Here is a 17775-nt window from a genome sequence, read left to right as displayed (position 1 = left end):
TGGAGCTTTCCAATCCCATGCACTTTTATTTTTAAGTGCATTTTATCAACCTTTACTTTTGTACCAAACCAAGACAGTAAAATGATACGATCTAAAAACTGAAAGACGTTGTTCTGTCTGACCTCCAGACTGTTTTCAGGTCAGATGTTAACAAACTAAAGCTTGACATTTATTTAAACCGACCCTCATAAGTGTCTAAATGTCTAAACATTTTATTTAATGCAATCTGTAAGAATCTAAATGTCACTGAATATTTCTGTTCATGTTTATTTAGGTTTTGAAGTGACCTCAGATTTATTCGTCTAACTCTTCTCCATCGTCTGTCCGTGTTTCTTCCAGGGGAAGATCTACATGTATGGAGGGAAGATCGACTCCACAGGAAACGTGTCCAGCCAGCTGTGGGTTTTCCACATCCAGAACCAGACCTGGGTCCTTCTCAGCCCCAGGCCCAAGGAGCAGTATGCTGTGGTGGGACACTCGGCCCACATTGTGCCTCCCGTCCAGGAGGGGGCCAACCCCATCATGCTGGTTCTGTTTGGACACTGTCCTCTGTACGGTTACATCAGCCAGGTGCAGGAGTACAACATTGGTAAGTTGAAAAAACCCTGGAGGTCCACATAGTCGTAAAAACAAAAACTGACCAGTTTAGCCTTAACACCGGCCGCCTGCACCCAACCTGGAGCTGCTCCTTAGCTTTCACTCGTAGCTTAGCCTGAGTGTTGCTGCCTGAATACATCCATTTATAACTACAGGAAATTAACATCGGCCAGCAAGATGAAGCTAACGACTTGTGGACTCGGATGGCATGTTCATCTAATCCACCAACCTTGTTGGCAGGCAGCCAAACTTAATTTGGGTCTCATTGTCTTCTAAAAGCCGATCTGTCTGAGAAAATGGAATGAATAAACCTGCCGATGGACAAGAGTGCATTTCCATAATGATCACCAATAAAATCTGATGGCAGTCTGATGCTACTTATGTACTTGTAAAGCATGTTAGGAAGAATAATACACAGATGTAAGTTGGCTTAACTCTCTTTCAGCAGTAAAACGCTGTATAAAGTGAGTAAAGCTGTAATTACCTCCACAGCAACACTCTAAAAGCTTTCTTAACCTAACCGTAGTTCATCTTCACTTTCTTAGTGGTGTTTCATTATATTATGGTGACTTGCCGCGAGTTTTCTGTTGCCCTGTAAAAGATGTTTCTGTGACCCTGCAGCCAAGAACACGTGGAGCACGGTGCCCACAGAGGGTGCACTGGTCCAGGGCGGCTACGGCCACAGCAGCGTGTTCGACCCTAGCTCCAGAGCCATCTACATCCACGGAGGCTACAAGGCCTTCAGTGCCAACAAGTACGGCCTGGCTGGAGACCTGTACAAGTTCGACGTGGACAAGAGGAAATGGTGAGGTTTTTCGTTGTGTTGACGATAATGTAACTGAAACACGAGCTTCAGGAATGTTACATGGTGTAATATGATAGTGCAGTATACTGTCCAAGTGTGTGAATGTGTTGTTTTGTGATTCTTTTTCTGGGGAAATAGTTTATTTCTTCAGGCCTCTAAGATGATTCAAAAGAGCTGAGATGGAAAATCCCTCTGATTGAACTTCACGGTCCGTAGACGATGCAAATAGAAAAGCTAGGAACCATCCCATTAAAAGACAGATGTGTCTCACACTTATTTATATTCTTTATATATATAAATTCTGTCAGTCAACTGTGGTTTAAAATTTCAAAAACACACAAAAAAACAAACTTTTGGGCTCAAAATCTCACAACGCAAGAATGACGACTGCAAAATTGACTTGAATTAGATAATACGTGACACTGAAGATTCATCAGAGCAACAGAACATGAGATTGGCTGAAATCAGTCATTATCATGTTGTCAAACAGTGATTATTAATCTCCCATCACAAAAGATCTGCAGGGCTCATTTCTTAGAGGTTATACATCAAAACCTCTTGTCTGTTATTTATTGGACACGCTGTATTACTGTAAATAATAAAAGAGTGTCAGTGCTGCTCTCTCTTCAGTTACCAGAACAGCATGCGGGGATTATCACGATAGATGGAACTGCTGCTCTAAGAGTAGCAGCGACGTCACATCAAAGCGTATAACAGCCACCGCTGTGTGTTTGTGCAGGACCATTCTGAGAGACAGCGGCTTCTTCCGTTACCTCCACACAGCGGTGATAGTGAGCGGCACCATGCTGGTGTTTGGTGGGAACACTCACAACGACACGTCCATGAGCCACGGCGCCAAGTGCTTCTCCTCAGACTTCCTCGCCTACAGCCTGGGTCAGTAACACACACACACACACACACACACACACACACACAGAAGCTCCTGCCTCACTGCTAAGCGTGCATCATCTTTTTTTCCCGCGCTGAGCCACTCTGCATTCATACAGTGGCACAGTCTCACACCTGGGAGCTGAGTACAACTGCAGTGTTTTGTTGTTGGACACTGAGCAGCTTCACTGGAGCAAGGGAAGGTCAAATGTCACAGCTCTTTGTACACGAGCAGTAAAGCACAGTCCCATTTCTTACATAAGCCTCAGAATAACGTGCTCTTCAGTTTTCCAGAAATGTGCAGGTTTTGCATGTTCACACTAATATTTGTAACCTCTCCATGCAGACTGTGTGTGTGTGTCCTGTGTGACATGATTTACTGGAAGAAGGAAGCGGAGTGTTGGCTTTAAAGTGGCCGTTGGACGCTGCTTGTTTTTCTTTTTCATGCCTTATTTATGTGCACATTAATCTGCAGCCAGAATGGCTGCTGGCTCTCGTTATGTGGAGAAGGTTTAATCCAAATCACTGGACCGGAGTTCTGAATGAAGACGTTTTGCTGGGTCATTCTGCTCTGTGTCAGAAGAGACAGTTCATCAGGTTGGGTTCTACTTTTGTCACCGTATCACTGTGGTCAGAAGTATGTGGACCGTGTCTGTGAAGGGAAATACAAAGCTTAATAACGGAAGCACTAAACTGGCCAGTATGGTTCATGCTGGTGACTTTGGAGACATAATCTCAAGCCTCTAATGTTCACTCTTGTGTTTATTCTTATGCTCACTTGCTTTTATGGCTAAGCAGCCCTCGATCAGGACACTTAACCGTCGGTTTTGTACAACGCAGCTGTTCAGTGAGAGAGAGAGAGAGAGAGAGGGAGAGAGAGAGAGAGAGAGAGAGAGAGAGAGAGAGACCAGACAACTCCACCATGTGTATCTGAATGAGGAAGAAGCCGAGTGTAGGATAGAAAACAAGTTCTCATTGTTGATGATTTGTACTCTACTTTTTGCATTCTAATTATAATCCCATTTAAAGTTCTTTGACGTGTCCTAATAGAAGTTAGCACAGCTTTGTCATAAACCATACTGGCATCCTCATTTTGTTAGCTGCCTGCAAAACATTGTTGAGTAAATTGAGTCGGCCTCCTTGCGCAGTGCTGTCATAAGCCGCTCATTAACGGGAGGCTTCAGTCTGCCTAGATGGGAGGGAGAATTCCCTGCAGGCCATGAAATGGCCCCGGGACATTCTTTTTTTCTGTGTCATTATGAAGATGATTGACAGGCAGCGAAATTACAATCTCAGGGGCACAAGCACTCCCCTCCCCTCCTCTCCCTGTGCTACCAGCTTTTGTTCATGAGAATTGCATGTAGTGGCTGAAACATGGCCAACGATACGTTTCTTTTTCAGTAGTACGAAGCGCCGATGATGGTGAAGGCTGCTGCAGCATGTAACGTTAATTTAAATCTGAGCATTGCGTCCCATTTATACATTCACGTTATCACTTGTCCCCACTTGATTGGCGTAATGAGACTAACTCGTCTCATACTGGTCACTGCGGGAAACAAATTGTTTTCATGATTTCCCCAGAGAGTTCACGTTTGAGTAGAACTTTGAAAATTAAAAACTTGCGGTATTGTTGTTTCTCCCCCCCTTAGCTCTGACCTCTCTCCCTCCTCCCTGCCACTCCTCGTCCTTTGTATGAATTCATAATTGGACAGAGAAGACTAGTAGACTATTTTCCTCACACCCTCGCCCCCACCAGCCAGCTGCAGGCTCAGTGTCAGCAGCAGCAGCTCTGTAATTGTCTGGTAATTACAGTTGAGATGAGCTGCGCGTTGAGGACTAATCACCCCTCCTTAACAAGCTGAACTCAATTAGAGCGTAGAATTTAAGGGCCGTCCGCTGTCCTGACATTGGTAGATGGTGTCATAATAAATCCCCACACTGAGGGGCAATGCACCACACCACCTGCAGCCCCAGCCTGCGCCAGCAGAGGGCAGTGTCGACCTTCTGAACGCCGCTGTCCCCCTCTCCTCTGGGAGACCACGATGACTTGCACTGCATTGTACTGACTGAAGGTGATGTACTGCAGTCACTGTTCCAGCGGCTTTGACTTTCAGGCTCACATGCCAGGTCTTTTTGTCGTTGTTTGTTTGTACAGACTCATGATCGGTGTGCAGTGTCACACGCTGCTGGAGCTTCATTTAAAAGTAAACCTGAAGGAATCCATCACCATTTTCATCTATTTCTTAACCCACTAAGCATCGACTAGATGATTTGGAGGTCAAAACATCTTTGTTTTTCTATTAAAACCAGGATACATTTTGGGAAAAGGGAAACGTTTTCTCACACCTACAGATAATACAGAAGTGTCATTTGAGCAGCATTGAAGTGTCTGAATTGCAGTGTTTAAGTGTAGTCGTTAAAGCGGTGCAGGAACCAGGGTGATATCCAGCCCAAATGGCTCCCAAGATAAATATGAAGGGTCGCGATATGATTTAATGGGATAAATGAGAAAAAGGTACATTTGTTACACGTTATGTTTAATTTTTCTGACTTTTCTCTTTTTCCCGTTTCTTTCTGGAGATTTACTGGATACTTTAACCTTTTTGGTGCATTTTGAAATATCTAAAATGAAAAACCTTCTCCTCTTGGTTGAAGTGCTTAGAATATATGCTCACATTAAAGCCATGAGCCTTGATACGGGCTCACAAGTAGACCTTTAACAGCTGGGAAAAGCTGATATAAACAACCTGCAAATCACTGCATTAGTGCTTATTGTGCACTTACCTATTCCTGCTCAGGGTTGGCTGATTCCCCTCAGGCCCATCAGCACGGGTGGGGAAGGAAGGATCAGTAACTGAATCTTCTTACTGATTCTGTATCTGTTTAATATCTTCTGCCGTTCAGCAATTCAGCATTTACATCTAACCTCAGTTGTCCTGGTGGTTAATAACAAGTGGCAATAGATTTAGACGTCCGGTCACTTTTGTTGGCTGAGAAGCTGTAGTGTTTCTGCTACTGCTGTTTCTGACCCTCATGTTTCACAAGCTACCTGCTCAAAACACTGGAGGTCCTAACACATCATTAATATAAGCAATAATGATAAATATTAATATGATAAACAAAGGACTTAAACTTGCGAATTAAAATTGCTGGATATTTTTCCAGCTGACTGAAAAGCCTGCTTGTCGACAGCACCTTAACATCTTTTCAGCTACGTCTGATGTTATTTACCACCCACTGATTTTGATCATTTTAACCAGTAAAAGTGACGTTCCGTGAATGTTTACAAAGCACTTTGTTAATTACAAACAAATTCTGTCATCTTGCCAACGATTCGGAGCCAAGATGGATCCAGCGATCAGATCCCAACCTTAGAGGAGGCTGAGTGGAGAAAAGCCCTGACGAAGCTCCCAGATTATTACAAGATCAAAACAGCTGAGCAAACGCCTCTGTAGCCTTCTTAAGAGTTTCCATTTCTCCTCCTGTTCACTGCTGAAGGACCTAAAGAGAGAGAGCTGTAAACAGACAGGTCACGGCTGCACATCCTTGTGGACTAGTAACCACATGACTGCAGTCTGCCTCAGTTTAATCCTGCCTGGGTGCGTTATTCTAGTCAACCATCACATAAAGGCAACATGTCTCCTGAAAACAATCCAAAAAAAGAAAAGCAGGAGTAGCCATGGCTGGGAATTGAAGGCACATTTCTAAGTGAACTAGCAGTGATATCCACGGCCGTGCCTTTAGTTACTGTATGATAATTCATATTTCATATTGTAATTCATATTTCATGAATGTGTTTCTTTTCACATGCTGCGCTGCATTTTCTCAGCTTGATTGTTGCTCCTGTAGCCATCAGGCCCACAGTGTCTTGTTCAAGGACACTTTTCCGACTGATTCATTGACACGTTGATATGAGCTGTTAAAGGTCTCACTAAACCGACCGTGGCATGTCCGCTGAATTTCCAGCAGCTGAAGACATGCATGATTTAATATGTGGTCAGTAGTAAGTAGGTCAACAGATTGACCTCTCTGTGTCTTCTTTTCATTCCAGCGTGTGATGAGTGGACGGTGCTGCCTCGACCGGACCTCTACCATGACGTCAACCGCTTTGGGCACTCTGCGGTCTTCAGTGACAGGTAATCATTTCTGCAGCATTTTACCAAATCTTACTGTCACAAAATTACTGAGACAATGAAATGCAGTTTAGCATTAAAAGGCAGTTAAGTGCAGTGAATGTACATTATGTATAGTGGAAATATACGAATAAACAGTGAGGGGTAGATATGATGACACGTGGAGACAGTATAGATAGTATGGACAGTGTGAGATGAATGCTTTGAGTATAAACACAGGATGAACACGTGCACACTGGACATGTATACGGCAAAGCTCCAGCATAAGGAAACTACCATAGCAACAGGAGAAAACACACTCCAGTCCACACACTCAGACTGAGGGAGTGAAAAGGAAGCTGGGTGTCTTCATAAAGATGGCTCACAAACTAGAGGGAGAATGTGAATAAACAAGTAGACATAACAAATGCAGATGCTTCCTAAAGGGGTCGCTGAATAGTGGAAGGAGTTTGAAGATGATGGGATTCACATCTGAGGCATGACAGCGCTCACCTCCTCCACCATCAAATAGCATTTAATACCCCCCATTGAGTTCCACGGCACCAACTCTTGCGGCTGTTTTCCATCTGTGCTTCACTAATAAAATGCAACACTGTGAGTTGGGAAGATGCGTTTCTGTGTGCGGCAGAAACCTGGCAGATTTCCTATTTCCTGTCTTAACCTGATTTTTCTCAGTAACCTTGTTTCTTGAGTGCATGTAAACCAGAGTGACAGGTCTTATTTCCACCGGGGCCCACGCAGGTTTAGATTATGCACTCGTGGTATTTAAAGACATGTCGAAATGGAATTTGTGATGCAAACAAATATGTTCAGTGCATATCTGCATGTGATGTGAGCTGGGACGTAGTTTTTTTTTTTTGTCTTTTCGAATACATTGTACTCAGTTTTACATTATGGGACGTTTCAGCTTTTCTAGTGAGAGATTAGTTTCCCTGGTTCCTTTCCCCGTTCTTTTATTCATGATCACGTCTCTTAGCACTTGGAACATGGATGTAGGAACAATCTGCACACACTCAGCAGAGCCTACTGGAGGAAAAAAATATATCAAACCAAACTAAAATATCCTGTATTTGGTGGGAGAAATGATTAAATGCTTTCTCCTGAGAAAGTAAAGCTCATTATGGGAGTTTGAAATTATGAACTGAAATGTTTTCTGGCAGAAGAAGTTGTTAACAGAACCGTGTCTTTCCAAGTATTGACAAGATCTCAAAATGGCTATGTTGTTGCTTTGTGGGATCAAGAAAGTGACCGACTCCAAACTACACTTTACTCACACTGACTTACAGGAGACATATGCTCATTTTCAGGTTCAACTAGAATATGTTTACATGTTGTAATGTTCAAAAAGCACATTATTTTGCCTTAGCAGGGACCAAAGGGAACCACATTAGCCACACAACATGCTAACACCAAGTTCAGCAGTTTAACCTGCCAAATAAACAGCAAAACAACATTAAACATAGAAAAACTTGCAGCTTCCAAGTCTGAAGCAGGCGTACAAACAGCTGCTATCAATCCATCCTTGTGCTTGAACCACTTATAGCCCTCGTTAAGAAAGCAGACCATAATAAAATATAGTTACACACACACACACAGACACACACAGACAAGTCATGTTTTGTAGTCAGTGTAAAGTAAATCCTCTGGTCGGCTCCTCCACAGATGGTGGGAGGACATGAAGACTGTTGTTTGGGGTTTTGCAGCCAATAATAGCACAGATCTTGTGCTTTTCTAGCACCTTTTTGACATCTTATTACCAGAGCTGGTGTCGGCCACATAGCTACGGTGGACAGCGAGGTGGAGTCAGGTTTTCAGTGGGTGGGACAGCCGGCCTGCTGAAGGGCTGACGGAGGTCACCGGCTGAACAGATCGCTGCGTGTGATGTCACTGTTTTCACACACGTTTGCTGAAAGATGGAGCAGGAGAGGAAACACATTTATGTTGAAAAGATGAGCATCGTATGTCCCCTTTAAGTTATGACCTGACTCTTTTGATCTCCAGCTTGTGATCATTTAGAAACTTACTTTATAGGCTTCATCATTTTGTATTTAATTGTTGTTTACTTTCACTCATAATTGGCTTTGTAAATCAAATTGTTCAAAATTCCCAGTGTGCAGATGGTCTGATTATAACAAGGTCCATTAAAAACACTGTTAGAACATTTGTAATTCTTCCATTGTATTCGTATAAAAGAAATCCAGGAACAATTGCATGTTGCCTGTAATTGTAATTCAGCAGAAACCCACATGTGCAGTTGACAGAGAAACTCATCCGTCAGCCCAACATATTAATAACAAAGCTGGCAGCGTGGGGGAAAAGGGAAACGTGGAGAAACAACTGACAGAGACAGTATAACTGAAAAAAACTCTAAACCTTGTTACCCTGGAAAATAATCCTTTGTGCGTTCATACATGACATTTGATTATTAGTCTGCGATACGAATAGATTGTGATGGGGATGGTGCTGCGACCAGGAGGGATGACTCATCTGTAAGTATTATCTGCACCACCAGCAGAGCAAGACACGGCGATCCATATTAAATTATACACCGTGTTGTAGAGAACGCATCAAATATTAACATGAATCACCAGCCCTGTTTGAGTCAATCCTCACTGGTGACTCCTGTTCCTCAGGAGCAATTAAGAGTTTGTTCGTGCAGTCATTCAGTGATCAAATTCAGATTCAACGCAATCGCCGATCTCAAGAAGGAATTTAGAGCAGCAACATCAAGCTTTATTTCAACATATCTGCTTTAGAAAGAAGACTTTACAGTAAGGCTTAAAAACAAAATGATAAAATACATAATGGAGAGGAAAAGATGGAAAATGTAGCCTGCAGGAAATTGGTCACAATTTACGAGAAAATCAGCAGACATGCATTTGACTCTTTTCAAAAGCAGCGACAAAATACTGATGTTGCAGGAAAATCTGATCTGATTCATTAATGGATAAGTCAAACAAATAGGAGACATCACCTTCCATAACCCCATTTCAGCCTGTGTGGATGAGCCTCCACTTGATTGTAGAGTTGCTTTTCGAGGTTTCACTCTTTACTTGCTTTAACTTGCTCCAACATAGATTTCCTGTCCATATGTACCTACACTCAACCTCAGATCCTGCTACAAAACTCTGCTAGCAATCCCTGTGGTCTAGACTTTAAAAACTCGAGGAGAGAGAGCAGTGCTTCAGCTGTCAGGGCCCCCCAAACCGTGGAAAAGTCTTCCTTTTGAAACACGTCTTGCCTCCTTAGTGACTTCCTTTAAATCTCTAGTAAAAACTCCTTTTTATAAACCAGTGCTTCTGAATTAAGTGGTGCGTCTGTGGCTTTGTCACTGTTAACTCCTCCTTTGGATTGTTTGTAATGTGTACTTATATTGAATATCTTCATGTTTAATCCTATGATTGTTCTTATTCAACCTTTACCCCTTACAGACCACATCATAAACCCTTTTTTTATCACAGAAATGATACATCCAGTCTGTCCTATCTGTCCAGCTGCTGTTGCTAAGCCCTTTTATGTCTTAAAGCATCAGACCTCACTTTTTACTTGAACTGCTCTCTACTGAAGAGATTGTCTCTATGGAAACTGTTGACAGCATGTGTGTCCGGTGTAATGAGGACAATGCGCCCACACTACAGATAGAATTTCCAATCACCGTTGCTCTATTAAGGTGGAGGCAGGAATATCTGAAAACCTGGATTATTTAAAACTGAGTGAGAAAGTATGTTTTTCTGTCATTCGAATGAACCGACTCTCTTAAATTCATCCTGCCGGTGTCTCGGCCGTCCTTTGCCCCTGCTTTTATGTGGGCCCCTGTAAGACTCACATTCTCCTCCTCCTTATCCGTGCGCTCAGCAGGACGTCCAGAGCGAACAGTTTGAAGTGTGCCCTCCGTGATCCGGGGAGACTTATGATCAGACTGGTGCAAATTACCCATCCACCCTGCCCTGCCGCCGCTGCCACCAGCCCACTCGTACACACACAGACTCGCACTCACACACTAATCCCAGCAGCTGAACAGAGGCCAGTGTAGAAAGATGTTCAGAAATGCCCTAGACTGGCAGCCTAACACAATCACTCCACACCCAGCAGGGAGGTCTGTCAGGTCCATCCACATAGGAAGAGAGCACTTGTTGGGGATTTAGCAGACTTGTGAGGTCGGCTGAAGCCCAGAGAAGAGTACGAGCCCTCGGACTAAGCTTGTCTGGCTCTCGCTGTGCAGAAAAGGTCGAAACTTTGGAGAATGCGGGGCAGAAATCGTTTTACTGAATCCCTTCCATTTTCTCACCGCCTTCCCCTGTAGCTCTCTAACACCTCCTTCCCTTTCTTGTCTTGCAGTGCTATGTACGTGTTCGGCGGCTTCAACAGCCTGCTGCTCAGTGATGTCCTCATGTACACCTCGCCCAGCTGCTTGGCCTTCTCCAGCATGGCTTCCTGCAGCCAGGCCTGGCCAGGGATCCACTGCGTCTGGAACAGCACCCAGGGGACCTGCCTGCCGTGGGAGAGCAGCGCTGTTGGAAGCGAACAACAGCAGCTACCGGCATCCTGTAACACACGATCGTGTGGGTGACACTGCTGCTGCTGTAAAACCACACATTGGTTCACGTCTTGCCATGTGAAAGTACTCCCAGATGATTTTAGATTCTTGTAGTCATCTTGGGCGTCTGCAGAACTCGTCTGCATTCACAACACTGATATCCGATGACATGCAAAGACTGGCAGAAACTTGTTTGTCACAGACTGCCAGCGCGGTCTTGCACATCAGAGAGTCAAAATGGCAAAAAAAAGTGTGTCGCTAGGGAGGGTTTTCTGTGTTTGTTTGAGGTCTTGGTGCATCTTTAGAAACTGTCAAGATGCTGTGATTTCTGTATGTGTGACTGCTGAAACTGGATCAGCTGAAAATGATCAACAACAATTTCTATTATTATCCGTTTATCAATCCAGAATGTCAAACAGTCACCAGCTGCATGTGAGGATTTGCTTCTTCTCTGTTTTTAAATTTCCAAACTGTGTGTTTTGGATATTTGAAACTATTTTAGTAATATCTGAAAATGGGATATTTGAAAAGTTCATCTTTGGCTCTTTAATTGGCATTTTACAACATTTATTAAAGATGAGTTGGGGAAATAAGCAGATCGATCAGTCAATAAAAACAGAGGCATCCCTAAAATATTACCACCAAGTGTCCACAAAATGAGTTCACAGTGATAAGAACTAGTAGCTGCAGGGTTTGGAAGACCACCCAAGTGTCTGTGCTAGTGGGAATACAAGTGTGTGTTCCTCATGAGTTGATGTGTCCTACAAACACATTGCATTGCATTTAGTATTTTTCCTTCAAAATGACAGTGTCCTAGTTCTCAGGTTCTGCTGCCCTAAGTGTGTGTGTGTGTGTGTGTCAGGTGTGTCAGATGGGACAGGAAGCAGTAATCATCAGGGACAGTTCAGCCAGGTCTCTCGGCTTCCTTCTGAGAATTCTTCTTTTTGCCATTTGTCACAAAAAAATCCTCAGTTTCTGCAACACGGATGCTCTCATTTTCCGGTGTCGGCGTCTACAGAAGCACCGGCAGATGGAAACTGCGCTCTGGAATATCTTTGAGGCACATTTAATACCAGGGAGGCCTTCCTATTCTGCTGCTGTCTGGCAGTCAACTTCCCCAAGTTTCCCCAGAAGAAAGCTCATGTTGTGTGCTTTTCTGTCTGTATTGCCATTAAATTGAACATTGTTTGTTGAACAAAACTATTTATATGTGATGTTCTTCCTAATTTTGCAGATGCTGACAACGAGAGGTGTGACCAGTACACAGACTGCTACAGCTGCACTGCAAACACCAATGGCTGCCAGTGGTGCTCAGGCCAGTGTGTGTCTCTGGGAAGCAACTGCACCTCTGCCACGGTAGGAAAATGGACCCCCAGACGATGCTAACCACGCTAAGAGTTATTACACCTCATGAATTAGGACATGACAAATTTGATGATTATATAAATGAATCATGTTCTTGGAATAATGGAACCTGCAACCTGGAATCTGATTAAATCACCGTTCATTTAGATGCAATATGACACCAGGATAGTTCGTGTCCAGCCCTCTTATTGTCTCTAAAGTATTTGATTAATAAGGGTCGGTCTGACTGACGGCAATCATTTGATAATCTAATACTCGAGAGAACACTGCTTTCTACTCAAATAGCTGCATTCGCAGGAAGGACATAATAAGACTCTTTATATTCAATCTTTTTCAATAAAAAAGTCATGAATCTTGAAAGACCTGCATCCTCTTCATATTCTGTTCCCTTCTCCTCATTTCGTTCATTTCGCACCACCATGGCGGGTGTCATTTATGGGGCATGAAATGTAATAATTTGCTTCTTTCAGTCCCAAGAGTTGATGCCTGTTAATTTCTGCTTTCTCTTCCCAGGGGGCCATAGGGGAGTTTGACGTTTGCCCCAAGGACAACCCCTCATATGTGTGCAACAAGAAAACCAGCTGCAAGAGCTGCGCTGTGGACCAGAACTGCCAGTGGGAGCCTCGCAACCAGGAGTGCATCTCACTGCCAGGTGACTGGTTGTTAGGAAATGGAAATAAAACCATTTTAAAAGTTAGCAGCACACGAGTGCAAAGTTACAATACTGCTCCGTCTAAGTGGAAGTAAGTATTACTATTGCTGTAATGTGCCTTGTGGGTAGTAATTGCCCACCTGTAGGTCATGTACAAGTGAAAAGAAAAAACAGTAATGAGAGTGGATAACAAAAAAATGATAGATCGTGCTTCCATTTCAGCAGTCAGCCAACTTATAGTATCAATAGTAACAACTCCTCATCTGTTCTCTCCATTGCAGAAAATGTGTGCGGTGAAAGCTGGCACCTGGTGGGCAACTCCTGTCTGAAGTTCATCACGGCAAAGGACTCGTACGACAACGCCAAGCTGGCCTGCAGGAGCCACAACGCCGTCTTGGCCTCGCTAACCACGCAGAAGAAGGTGGACTTTGTCCTGAAGGAGCTGCAGATTATGAGTGTGGTGGTAAGGAGGAGGAGGAGGAGGAGGAGGAGGAGGGTGGGGGTCAGTCCTGGGTATTAATTATCAGATTAGAGAAATATTAATTTTCTCCTTTGGGAAACTGGGTCATCACACCAGCAGCGAATTAGATGTCGATAACACTTGAGAGTGGGGAAGATAAAATGGATAATTACAGCGAGAAGATCACATCAGCATCAGAACTGGAGAATTATATATATCAGCTAAATGAATAACGATTCACTGTACATGGAGCCTCTTTTTGACAAAGTTGAGAACATGTTGAAGCAGAGATGCATATGAATGGATGGAACAAAAGCAGAAGGGGGGGAACAAAGAATCCAACAAGACCTGACACACTAATTCAAGAAAGAAAACTACAAAGAAGCCTTCTTTATTCTTATGTTACCTCTGATGTATCTTATTTGTCTGCACCTTTTTAGTTTCAGCACTTGGAAGTGTTTGTGTTAGCTGCCCTCTTTTCAGATGTTGCTTTTTCCTACCTGCAGGTATCTCTGATTGGATTCTTCTTGTCTGTGGTTTTTGGCCCAGCGAGTGTAAAACAAATCTTCCATTAACAGACTCTTTTCCTCAGAGCTTAGATATCTCTCTCTCGCCCCATTAGAGCAAATACTCAGAAATCTATCCCAACAAGCAGCCAGCCATCGCAAGCTGCCGTTTCTATCATCACATGCAGGTCACATATCTACAAATAGATGTGTGAATGACGGAGAGACGCAGTGTTAGCTTAGATCTTAGACATCATCATCATTAAATTAACACACTGACATAGCACACACATCTTGACTCTTTCCTGTATTGGCAGTATACGTGATGATTTGCTGAACAAGTCTTGAACGTGTTTGTCTTTGTAGATGTGCGCTTGGCCTCGCAGCTTTGATCCAACACCCTTTACTCGCCGTTGCTCAGAATGTTGACAATCAAGAAATCCAGTATAATCCAGTACGAGTCAAGTCAGATTAGTTCTCTGCGCTTGGCTAAAATTCACTGCGAGTACAAAAAAACCTGAAAACATTTTAAATTTGTTAAGATGGAGATTTGATTACGTTTGATCACTAAATACTAGATCATGTAATAGAGGGTGAATGATTCACACTGTAGATACCAACCATTCTCTGGAGGATCAGCAACTTTTATCTCTTAAATTTCTGTGAACTGAATATTGTTGTGTTTCTGCAGCCACCTCAATCAATAATAGATAATGAAAATAATAGTTGATTATCAGCTCTAAAGTGTTGCCTGTAAATGTCCAGAAAGGTCGCTACAAAAAAAAAAGACATATTCCTGAGGTTAACAAGAGGTATGGGAGCCACACTATTGGCCAAGATCACAGCAAAAGCTGTCTAAATATTTGAGTGTGTGTTTGCACTTGAGTTCACTGAAGAGTGTTACATAATCCCAAACGTGTCAAAAGCACTGCGACAGTTCCAACGACCCGGTCTGCACTTAAACGAAACATCTACTGTGCAGCTGCAGTCATACTTCAGCGTAGATCACCCAGCAGGCACAAACGCTGCCATCCCGCACTGAAGCCACCCATGCAGAGCTGTAAGCCACTTATGATCCTACATAGTTCCCTGCAGCCACCACATGGAGGATGTAATATTGTAGGAAAAAAAAAGACACAAACCATTTGAGTCTGAATCATTAAACGTGGCTGGAACTGAGGAGTGCTTTCCATCCATACTAATGAAGTTGTGTAGATTTCCCCTGTTGGTCTAAAGTCAGTTCTGTTGGTTAGTTCCAGCTAATCTTTGTGCTGAGAGGTAGAGAAGAGATAGTGAAGTGTAACTTCTCTTTTCTAACATTGGTATTCACCATATCATGCTGACACTGTTTGTGCTGTTTAGCGCTTCCAACTATTTCCAGCCGAGATCAATCAATCCAAGAAATGCAATTAAATGCTGATGGAACAGTAAGTCGACCCACGTCTGTGAGCGATCGAGCTCTTTGTTTACGCTGCGCGCTGCAACAGCGTGGCCATTGATTGGAGATGGGATGGATAACAGAGACTCTCAGGTCAAGTGAAGTAAAGCTGCTTTTATTGCCTCTCTGGCCGTCCAGGGGAGTTTATGTCAAACAGATCAACTGTATGTTCTTTTTTAGGTGTTTACAATCAGGGCAAAGTTTCGATTTCCGACAAAAAACATAGATATCAAAATGTGTTTTTGACATTGATTTCCTTCAAATGTCACATTAGACTTTAGCTACAGAATAACTGGCCCTTAAGCTGCGGCTCTCCTCCTTTTTGAAGTGAAAACATGACCAAACACCACGCTATTATAAAGGGTTTCTCTTTTTTATTATCGGAGATGTTTAAGAAGCAGATTTACAGAAAGATGATGAACGGATGTAGTAAAGCAGGACCCCAAATCAGCTCATGCCTAAAGAGAACAATGTGTGAACTCCTTGTTTTGACTTTGGCTCACTGGTGTGTGTGTTTGCAGTACAAGGCCTCAGTGACGCCCTGGGTGGGGCTCAGGAAGATCAACGTGTCGTACTGGTGCTGGGAGGACATGTCGCCCTTCACCAACACCACCCTGCAGTGGCTGCCTGGTGAGCCGAGCGACGCTGGTTTCTGCGGCTACCTAGCAGAGCCGGCGTCCAGCGGACTGAAAGCACAAACCTGCATCAACCCAGTGAACGGCAGTCTGTGTGAACGGCCAGGTGGGCGATGAATCAAAACCAAAAGGGGAAAGAGGTGTTAGGTTCCAGAATATTATCATGTGGGAAGATGTTAAGTAGATGTTTTCTATGTGATACTTGCCTGGATCAAACTAGGTTTGTGTCTTTTGAGATGGTCGCTGTCTAATCTTAAATTCTAGACTTTGCCATGAGTTGGATGTGAGAAATGTCAGAGTACACTTGACCAATCACAGCTTGCAGTCATTTATGACACCCAGACATGAAAATGCCAACATCCCTGGCATCAGAGTATTTTTGCTCTGGTTCAAGTTCTGGTTTAAGTTAAAGAAACAGTCCATTTATTTTTAATGTCTTTTAATGTGCCCGTTGCAAGTCACCCAACTTTACTGAAGTATATTCCAAATTTGTTAGAGCGCCTCCTTAACAGCAGATGTGACTGCCTCTAGCTGCTTTGCACAGACATGGAAGTCGTATTAATCAGGCAACTCGTAATAGAAATGTTTCCTCAAAGTTTCAACTTAATTCCATCAGAAATCTGACTGTTTGAACTCGACCAGAGAGTTTTTGAGGATCAACTTTTTTTGTGCAAACAGATTTTTCTCTTCTCTCTTGTGTATCATAGTCCAGTAGGGTTCAGCAAAGAGAGCAATACCAGAGGAGGTTTCACTCCCACTGAGACATCCCATGCTGAAAATCTATGCGTTCAAAACTCCAAGTGGGTGTAAGCATAACTTCTTTAAAACATTCCTCAGCCAACCACAGCGCCAAGCAGTGCCGGACACCGTGTGCCATGAGAACCACCTGCAGCGAATGCACCAGCAGCAGCTCAGAGTGCATGTGGTGCAGCAACATGAAGCAGTGCGTGGACTCCAACGCCTACGTGGCCTCCTTCCCCTTCGGACAGTGTATGGAGTGGTACACCATGAACACTTGTCCACGTAAGACATCTTATTTTGTTCACTTCTCTCCCTTTTGTAGATTAACTTACATGTTTGATATGACAGTCGCTGTGATTCTTGTCGTTTTTTTATTTTGGCAAAAGACGCCACAACCGCAGTATATACACACTCTGAGCCTGAAAATAATTTCCCATTATTACATCATGACATGGAATGCAAAACACATGTAAATGATGCCGTTGAGTTTCTTTCATAACAGTGTGCAGTATGTAGACTGAAATTAAAAACCTCTGAAAACAAAGAAGTGATTTAAAAAGCCTGTGGCTAGATACTTGATAGAAGCGGGACATTGTCCCTCTGCTGTTACTATTTTTGGCTCTGAGTATAGTGGTGTCAGTAATAACGGTAATATTTCTCCTTTTTAAAGTGAGACGAGACTCCAAATATCAAATGAGCTCACATGAACTAACCCTCAGAACCTGTTAGTCTTTCACAGTTTCAGTCTCTTGAACCCCTCTTGGTGTAACACCTTCTGTAGGGGCTCTAATTTGTGAAAAGAATAACTGTTTCCTTTCTTGGAAAGAGTAGTAGTAGTAGTAGAAATAGTAATAGTTTCAGGAAAAATAGAGACGGTGGTCATTTGACGCAGCAGAACTGGTCACCTGAACCTTCAAATATTAAGGATAAAGTTTCTAATAATATCTGAATATTTACTTGGGTGGAAATGAAGCTTTTCTTTGAAGGACATTCCTGTGTTTTCTATAATTACCACCAG

General features: G+C 43.2%; 1 protein-coding gene across 1 annotated transcript in view; it reads left to right on the top strand.

Annotated features, from left to right (window-relative positions):
* atrn (attractin) overlaps positions 1-17775 on the top strand; it is a 112174-nt gene that overhangs the window by 22911 nt on the left and 71488 nt on the right. Inside the window, exons 8-17 of the mRNA XM_070841789.1 lie at positions 340-589; positions 1219-1402; positions 2142-2296; positions 6342-6426; positions 10762-10985; positions 12195-12316; positions 12839-12977; positions 13259-13440; positions 15903-16122; positions 16854-17039. Coding sequence (XP_070697890.1) covers positions 340-589; positions 1219-1402; positions 2142-2296; positions 6342-6426; positions 10762-10985; positions 12195-12316; positions 12839-12977; positions 13259-13440; positions 15903-16122; positions 16854-17039 — 1747 coding nt within the window. The remainder of the gene's footprint in view (positions 1-339; positions 590-1218; positions 1403-2141; positions 2297-6341; positions 6427-10761; positions 10986-12194; positions 12317-12838; positions 12978-13258; positions 13441-15902; positions 16123-16853; positions 17040-17775) is intronic.

Source organism: Pempheris klunzingeri, chromosome 13 (assembly GCF_042242105.1).
Source record: "Pempheris klunzingeri isolate RE-2024b chromosome 13, fPemKlu1.hap1, whole genome shotgun sequence".
In the NCBI taxonomy this organism is placed as follows: Eukaryota; Metazoa; Chordata; class Actinopteri; order Acropomatiformes; family Pempheridae; genus Pempheris; species Pempheris klunzingeri.
This window is presented reverse-complemented; position numbering and strand designations above follow the sequence as displayed.